Source organism: Odontesthes bonariensis, chromosome 3, assembly GCF_027942865.1.
Source record: "Odontesthes bonariensis isolate fOdoBon6 chromosome 3, fOdoBon6.hap1, whole genome shotgun sequence".
Classification (NCBI taxonomy): Eukaryota; Metazoa; Chordata; class Actinopteri; order Atheriniformes; family Atherinopsidae; genus Odontesthes; species Odontesthes bonariensis.
Window position 1 is genome coordinate 14,838,802 of NC_134508.1, and position 9,144 is coordinate 14,847,945.

A 9,144-nucleotide genomic window follows, 5' to 3' on the forward strand; every position below is an offset into this window, starting at 1 on the left:
ATGAAGTCCTGATGGTGGAGCTCTGCTGAATGGTTGGCCTAATAGAAGGCAACAACAATTATTCAGGTTACAAGAGTATCAAAACCCAAAGCACTGTGTGGCCTCTCAGTCTATCAAAAGCACATTATGTGTTGAACCAGAAAAACGGTTTAGTGATTTTGCTTAGGTTTCATTGGGGCCTGCCATAGCATTGCATAGGAGAGCACAATGCATGGCAAGGCACCTATTACTATTCCGTTGGCAAAAGTCTATGCGATTTAACATTGAAAACGTGTCTCTTTATATATATATTTATTCTTCCGTCTACATTAATGCACATCCCAACAATATATATATCAAAACGACCGGCTCGATGAGTTTTCGCAGGCTATTACTTTTACTGAAGATTGGAGTTACCATGGCGGCGTAATAAGCAAAAAACAGCCCCCCAAAGCCCCCCTAGGAATAAACAAGGGGGATGACCTGGAAAAATCATAAAAAACCCAAAATCTTGAGTAGTTACTGTGTCATCATGCATTAACCTAGAAACACCATTCAAATGTCAGTTTGTAGATACGTCCGTGCTGTGTTCAGAAGTGAAGACGCCATGTCGATACCTGCTACGGATTTCCCACAGCATGCCTCCAAGCGACCCAAAGTTTTGGCCAAAATCTGTAAAATTAGAATTTTTAGAGCATAACTGCCATTTCATTAGAGTGTGGGAAGAGCAAGAGTTCTGACCTCAGATTCTTTTTCGAATCGCCCTCACGCCTACAAATATCGCTCCAATGCCATTATGTACTGTCGTAATATAGGCACGCATGTTGGGATTCATAAAATGTTTTCATATTTCATCTTGGGCTGACCGTTTGTTCGTAGAGGTTTTTTGGCTCTGAGAAGCCTGAGTCTCATATAATTAGTGTAGCAGCAGCTGGGGCAGCTTAACTGTCAGTTAATTGAGGGAGATTAATTACCATAGAAACAAGGCTATTAGTGGCCCAGCCAGTTCTTTGAAGTTTCAACAGCACAATTAATCAGTGGGCCAGCTGTTTTTGGGCTGTTTGAAACTACAGGTTGTGAAGAGAAAATTTCCTACAATCAAAATGGCTGAAGCAGACAGCTCAATGTAACCCTACAGAGACACAGAGCTGCTTGTGAATGTGATGAAGACGAGCTGATGATGTCGAAGAGCTTCTGGAGGTCTCATTGCTCTGCTTTTCATAATGAACAATGAAGCACATTAAACAACAGCCGTGATTGGTTGAGCGATACGCACACTTTGGCAGACCCCTTCTAAATTTCTTCAGAAATTTTCTAGTTTCCTGTTATTGTTGTAGTTTCAAAGAGGATCAAACCAAACCACTATATACCTTGGCTAATTTACAAGGTATTTTTTTCTTTACTGTGGCAGAACAAATAGAGTAGCCTCAAAATTGTGATTTCCAATTTCCACTGGTACCCATGTCGCCTTCATTCGCCACTGCTTTCCAACTTTCTCCTTTAGCCCATGGTATTTTTCTGTCATTTGAAATATCTACATGTCACTTCTGCAATCTGGATCTGGACGTTCTCCACCACCTTTGATGGCATCTCCCACTGACATTGGGATTTCCAAACCGTACTCTGTACAGATGTTACTGAACACTATTCCCACCACTTGGACAAGGTGTTCGACATGTCGTACCTGCCTGTATCTACCTACCTGGGCTCCTGTCTGCTGTGGTAGATAACGTCTTCTATTGCTCTTATACCTGTTAAGCTGCCATGATTAGTGCCTTTGTGCTGTTTTTCAGACCTGCTTTTTCTAAGTACTGATAGGACTTCTGGATATCAGCCACTTTTCATCCTGTTGGTGGTACATGCCATGCAGAGGCTTATTCTTCCATGCTAGTTGCTTTTTTGGGTTTTGGCTACCTGAGACTGTGAGCAGTTCATCATTGGGGGCCATCTTCCTGAAGTTTTTTTTCGTTCTTTGTTATTTTGTCCCGGTTAGTTACTGTGATGCCCACAAGCCCCCAGCCTCCTTACTTGAATTTTCAATATACAACATTGATAATGTTGTGTATAAATAGAAATGGGTCTCACCAAAATTGAAGCAGAAAAGTTAAGCGATGCAAATAATTCACACTGACTTCTCTGAAAGACTAAATAAATCTCTATTGATACAAATTGACAAGAAAAGAAAAAAACTACAATGAACAAAATAGATTTGGTTTGATACATTTTACCCGTGACAATGGTTTTAATGCTCTGGAATATGTCAAAGTCCCCAGCTGCAACTAAATCACCCATCTCAGAAATATGGACCACGATGTGAGGTGAGGTCCTGGAAAAGATCTGCAATACAATGCATTAGATATGCATTTTGAGTTTTGCAAGGAATGTAGTAGACTACTTTTTTTCTCAACAAAAGGAGTAAATAATCAAGAAGTCCTATGTGCTGACATTGACTTGTTCAGTCGTGATTTGACTGTAAATCAAAAGCAAATTTGTCCACTTTACATTGGACACAATAAAGAAATAAAAGTAAAAGAGTACTACAGCAACAGTCATGCTATGTTTGACAAATAAAAGGTACAGCAGGCTGATGCGAAAAGGCCTTAACCTCTAGAACTCCACCAAGTATGCACGGGCCTGCATGAGGCGTTTGAGCCGACTCTGCAAAGCCGCCCTCTTGTTGCAGATGTCAAAGTCCTCCTTCAGTAAAAACTCCAAGTTTTCCTTGTCCTGAAGCATCTGAAGCATCTCCCTCAGCAGTTGGACGGCAGACTCCTGCAGCATCTCGTAGCGGATCACCAGGGGGATCTGGTCAGCCAGACGCTGACCAGCAATCTGCAGGAGAAGGCAGAAACAAGAGTTTGAGCCATTTAATGATAATCGTACAATCTGTCATAAATGACAGATCTTAAAAGAAATCATTCAAAGAAAGACTTACTTTGTAATAGGATTTAAGATGCAACATCAGTTCTTGAAGCGTTGCGTGATTATCATTGCTGTAAAAAAGGCTCGTTTCAGAACTCGTATCTTCCCCGTCCTGTTCCTCCCTCTTTCTGTCACTCAAACTGACACTGTAGGTCTGGTCCTGGGAGTAAACGAGCAGCTCCATCTTAAACTGAGTCCTCAGCAGGGATTCGGCAGTCGACTCTTTTTCCTGCTTGATGGATTCAATCTTTGCCTAGAAAATGGTGTAAATTATATTTTGACAGCCAAAACACTAAGAATGACAAAAACTGGACTTGGGCCAAACTTAAAGAGGCTCGTTACCTTGGCTGTTTTCATGAGGTTAGGAAATCCAGTGAAGCTAATGTGAGCCAGCTGTATGAACACCTTCTTAACAGCATCTGGAGGAAAACAAAATAAAAGTTACAAATAGTTTCTCAAATTCATCTGAGTAACAAAGCATGCTGGACAAAAAGAACAAAACAAAAACGTACAACTATGCACTAAGAATAATGTGAACACAAACCTCCTATGTGCTTAAGTTTCATGATTGCTGGTTCTTCCAGCTGTTTGATCTGCTCCTTAACCATCACCTCAAAGGTCTTGTAGTTGATAAAGCCCGGTAGTTCCCTTCCACGGTACTTGTCTTCATATTCCTCAACCTCTCTTTCTATTTTCGTGTTAACTGTGGTCAATGAAAGATCATGTCAGCATTGTGGCAACGAAGAGCTGTTGACCAGCTGAAAACTAACATACTCACAGGTTTCCCCTGAGTGGTCCAGGTGGGCCTTCCATTTCCCAAACTCCCTCCTGAGTGTAGAAAACACATTGAGTCTCTCTCCACACTTGAGTTCCTCCCCTGTGGTCAGACTGATGGCATCCTGAGTGAACGCTGTCACTTTCTGCAGCACAGACATGCAACAGGTATTTCAGACCAAAGAATTGGGATGGCGAAAATGGAGCTGGATTAAGTGTTACATAAGGCAGCTCACATCAATGAGGAAGACAAGTCTCTCTGCCGGCTCAGATGGAGGTCCGTTGCCGTAACGATCAAGCTCTGCCTGGGTCTGTTTCAGTTTTTCCTCTATCTGCTCCTCCAGTCTGGGCAGAGATTTCTGGAAGTCACACGACAAGAGTCAAACACCTGACTGCTCGTGATTAAATAATTCAAATAATTTGTTGAGATGAAGTAGTAACTCACCTCGATGTGATGCACCAGCTCCAGTGTGAGTTTTTCTGCCAGATTAGGTACAGTAGCAAGACCTTCATTGTAAAGGGTGCTGCAGCAAGAATAAAAAGCTAATGAATTACTCAACCATATAGACGGTGTAACAACTTTCCTAAAGCAAAAGAACTTACTTGAAATTTGCATGATTTTTGAAGAAGTCCTTCTCTCTCTCTATTGCTTCAGTGAGAGAAACCTTCTCTGTGATCTCCTTCTGACCCCTGCACTTGACGATCATGTAGCCCTTCGACAGCTGGATGACTTCATTATGGACAATTTCAACCACTGTCTCTTCTGTACCTTTGTCCACCAGGTCAGGCTTGGTCAAGATACCTGAGATGGAGAAAGAGGAATATCTACGAGTTGAGTATCTCACCTAAAAGCCAGAGTGTCCATTCCCTAAATCACTTCAGTTTACCCAGAGTCCTCTCTCCATCAGGATCCACCTGCTGTGCCATCATCAAAGCCTCTGTGGTTGCTATGTCAACGTTGCATGGCACCACCACCAAGCTGATGGTTTCTTGTTTGGTGATGAACTTCTGGATCAGTCGCTTTATCTGAAATCAGCAACGTATATTGTGTAAGTTAAAAGGTTGATAGCGATTAAGTGCCAGCTCCACTAGCTTTTCTTCCTTCATAGATCATTTAACATACATGGACATGCATTACTGATGTGTCCTGGGATCATGGTGCGTTTGCAAGTAGTCCTACTCCACCCACTTCTTACTTCTCCTGAGCCACAGCCATCTTGAGTCTACCTGTGCTGCCTTGGTTGCTGACTTGATAGAAACTGGCCTACTGGCCTAAGAACTCTCGAGCCTGTGTACCCTGTGCATCTAACCTGCCTGATATCTCCACTCATAGGCCACTTTATAAGGCAAATTCGCAAAAATCTAACATTATGACAAAAACGTTGAAATTCTATGTCAATTCTATGAAATTGGTAGCCTGGCTGACGCGTCCACAATCTCAATGAGATGGTGGTCTGGGAACTAGGTTTGCATTTTCTCGTATTTGAGGCGTGGTTTACGAATGCCTAGAGCCTTTTATTGGGCGCTACGAATGTCTATCAAATGACGTCAGGTTCTTCCCATGCTGCTTTGCGCGCGATTCATAGCCAATTGTATCACTTATACCAGATGACGACAGAAATTCGACAAGGAAGAAGAAAAAAAAGTTAAATAAAAGTAAACTTGCGCTCTAAGCTACTTAAATTGACAACAAAGTAGGCCTATATGCTATATTCTAATTGAGCAGCCTTGCTTTGTTGTCTACAGTAGTAGATCAACCCTCATCTTACTTTGAAGCTCCCAGCTCCCAGAAGTGACGTTGACGCAGCTTTAGCAGCAGAGAAGCTATCAGGCTTGTGTTGATAATAATAAATTCCTGGACTATGTACAAACTTCCAAATGCATCGTTTTGTGAGTACAGACCATATTTGTACTACTGTAGAAGTTTGGTGTCATGGCATGTGATTTTAGTGTGGTAATTTTGGAGATACTGCCAGGGTCCGTTAGCGCTTGTACTAAGCTATTCGGGATAACTCAGTAACTCAGCTGATGTTCAGCCAATGAATCTACTCCGAAACACTTTCTAAGGCTGCATCGAACGGTAACGTTGTGTCCGCTGTCATGTTGGATTAACACTCTACAAGCTTCGGTGTAGCGCATAGACGTCGTCATCGTCTTGCTACCCCCCCGTTCTGTGATTGGTTCCCAAACTCTGGCAAAAATAAGGGCGGTGGTTTCCAGGCTGACTTTGCAGTGAGAATGAAATCGAGCGCAAAGCAGCATGGGAATTCCCAGGCTATGAAATTGGGTGCTTTTTGTTCAATTTAACATGAACATTAACATTAACATGATATTGTGACCCATTACGCCCTCTTGTGGCCTAAATTATAATTACAAAAACATAAAGAAAAGTGTTTATGACATGTTGACTACTGGCAGGAAAAACAAGTTTGATAGATTTCTATCCTCTTAACCTGGTTAAATCCCAGCTGTCACTGTCAACACTTTTCCCTTGGAACGATGTGCTGGCAAAGAGACTGAACCAGAGGAAACACTGAACTTGCCGACCTGATCACCGATGTTCTCTGGTTGTCCTTTTACAGCCACCCTGGCGATGCCGGGCAGGTCAATGAGAGTCAGGTCTGGAACGTCAGGAGAAGCGATTTCCAGACTGATGAGGTCATCGCTGATTCCCACGCCGACTCCAGCCATTTCATCCTGTGCTGGAGGAAGAGGACAACGATGGAGGTTCTTATCAGTGTATCAATAAGACCCAGGGGCTTTTTTTTTGTTCAGTGTTTTCATCGAGATATTTAAAAATGATGCACTGTTATACCTTCTCTAATCTTTTTCTCCACAGTTGCAGGGTCATCAATCTCTTCCTCAAAATCATTGTAGCTTATCTTTCCATACCAGTCTTGTCCTTCTTTCCTTCTCTTCATCTTCAGTTCGAGAGGGCATCTTGTGACAATGCCTGGAATAATCATGAGCCAAATGCAACAAAGAGAAAACATGTGAAGCGAAATCAACAAGTAGATATGTTTATCTATTTCTGTAGTGCGCCTCACAATTGACTCTTGGGGTCTGTGAAAGGTGGAGGCTTCAATTCTCCTGTCAAGCCTACACACATTCGGGTCACTTTTACTCATGGCTAGTTGTCACAAGCAAGTCACAAGTGACTCGAATTCTGGTGTGAAAGCATTAAGTCAGGGCGGTCGTGGCTCAGTGGTTAGAGTCAGTCGTCCAATAAATGGAAGGTTGGCGGTTCGATTCCCTCCTTGTCACGGCTGAGGTGCCCTTGAGCAAGGCACCATGCTCCCTGGGTGCTTCATGTTGGCATCTGTCTCTGAGTGTGTGTGTCAACAGGTGCCAACCTGGATGGGTTAAAAGCAGAGGACAAATTTTGTGTGTATGCATGACCAATAAATTGGATCTTAATCTTAATTTGATTCGAGTCTAAAGCTGGATTTACAGTTGACGCGTAGCTCACGGCTCGGCCGACCTGTGACGTCAAAATGACGTTTCAGGCCTGGCGCTTGCCTTGAAAAGAAGGCGCGGCGCGTTGTCGTGCACCAGACGATTTTTGTAACTTGGATGCGCCGAGAACGACAAACCGGATGGACCAGTTTGAGACCAGGAGGTGCGTTTGTACAGGCACCTGTACGAAACTGCAGTGAAACAGCACATACACTCCCAAAACTCGTGGACAGAGATTGGCAGAACTTTGGGGAAAGAGGGAGAGTTCTGTAAGAATGTGTGGAAGAAGCTACGGGACAGATACGTGAAGGCAAAGAAAAGGGCAGAGACTCCAAGTGGTAATGGCGGGGGCTTCAGACTTTCACCTCTATTGACTGAACTGTCTTGGCTCACGAACTTCATGAAACACAGAAACGCACTAAGCATTTCATCTTCCAGATACTGCAACGCGGGGGTGTACCTAAACACCGGAACGTACCGAAATTATTGTGATTATAACACCAAATTATTCCATAAAATATGAAAAGTTGTTCAAAACGTTACCTTGGTTTAGGTAACTTTTACTAAAATAAAAGCTTACCTTTTCAACATTCATTACCAATTACTATTAATTACTGGAAAACATCCATAAATATCAAAAACACATCAGCAATACCACAATAGTAAAAAACAGTTTGGTGTTATAATAATTGGATATTACATATACAGATGACTTCTACAAGAGTTCTTAATGTGTATCTGGCTAAATCTGGGTCCGTTTCGGTACGTTTCGGTGTTTAGGTACTCCCCGACGGGGAAACCACAAGCCCCTCGTTGTCACATCTTCCACGTTTGTTTGAAGCGTACCGATAACCCCTCTTTAAATACTAAAATGACACAGCAATGGTGGAAACGGGGAAACATTGTAGGATATACACGGACAGAACAGATAGTTATTTTTCATTTATTGAATCATTCTTCCTTCTTGAAAATATTTTGCTGCCTGTGTCCCAGTCGACGTCACAGCACCTGCTGGCTCTGGCTTTGATAAATAGAAAAAGGCAGTTACTAGTTTGCAATAACTTACCGCTTCCTCTTGGCAGAGCCACCCCTGACAGCGCCTCCAGCACAGAGCTCTTCCCCGAGCTTTGGTCTCCTATCACGGCGATAGCGGGCAGCGCCAGGTCCTTCTCTACTCCCAGGGAGCGGAGAGAGTCAATCAAGTCAATGCAGGGACGCACTTTCTCCTCATACTGTTGGTTCAGAGAGTTCATGGCGACTGGTTGTCTTCTGAAAAGAAAAATGGAATTCAATCTTAACGCAAGTCTCTCACAGGACAACCCGTTGTGTGACTGCTCTGATGCGACTGGTCTGATGAAGCACAGAGCGCTGCAGGGAATTGGAAAGTTAGGTTTCGTTTCCCGTCATTGCGGCAGTTTTAAACTAAATGAAACCAAACCACACAAGTAGCTTAGTTGGATGGTCGGGGTCTGTCCACCTCACTTCAGTGGTAGAGATAAAGGGCTCTTGAAACGGTGTGGCAAACTTATTCTGGTGACAGTGGTGAATATTTTCCAGTTGTTTCGTGGAGGTGAAAAACATTCAATAAATATTTTCTTATTCTAATTCTTATTTCAGTTTCATTTCTTCCTCGAACACATCTGTCCTTACCTGCAATTTATGGGAAAACGCAACTCTGCAGCCAATACAAAAAAGAAAAAATGACAAAGGGAAGTATGTTTTTAGAAATGTTTTGGTTAACTGGGCTCACTAAAAGATACCTTATTCAAACCCTTGAGTTAATTATATGCTGAAGCCACCTTAGGAGCAACTTTTGTCTTTGTCTTAACACTTTTTGCGCTCTTGGATGTGAGTACCTGCCAAGTATTTATACCGTTCCGTCATAGATATTCAGGGATATTTTGGTCTTGACTTTGGTGACTCAGTAACATTCTGAGACTTATCCTGAAGCCACCATTGCTGTTGCGGCTGTATGCTTTGGTTCACTATTGAGCAGAAAGATAATCAGTTGCA

General features: G+C 42.7%; 1 protein-coding gene across 2 annotated transcripts; it reads right to left on the reverse strand.

Annotated features, from left to right (window-relative positions):
* Positions 1-2,111: 2,111 nt before the first annotated feature.
* On the reverse strand, positions 2,112-8,476 carry LOC142376834 (interferon-induced GTP-binding protein Mx). Of its 2 annotated transcripts, none has more exons than XM_075460432.1 (12): positions 8,198-8,476; positions 6,491-6,628; positions 6,223-6,377; positions 4,563-4,701; positions 4,279-4,477; positions 4,121-4,199; positions 3,912-4,034; positions 3,680-3,821; positions 3,446-3,604; positions 3,244-3,320; positions 2,915-3,154; positions 2,112-2,811 (listed from the first exon to the last, which is right to left on the reverse strand). In XM_075460432.1, exons 1-12 carry the CDS (start codon positions 8,382-8,384, stop codon positions 2,587-2,589), a joined length of 1,863 nt encoding a protein of 620 aa, XP_075316547.1. In that variant the 5' UTR covers positions 8,385-8,476; the 3' UTR covers positions 2,112-2,586. The 2 variants fall into 2 exon arrangements, with proteins under 2 accessions (XP_075316547.1, XP_075316548.1); XM_075460433.1 differs by lacking the exon at positions 8,198-8,476 and adding an exon at positions 6,723-6,864.
* Between the last annotated feature and the right edge of the window lie 668 nt (positions 8,477-9,144).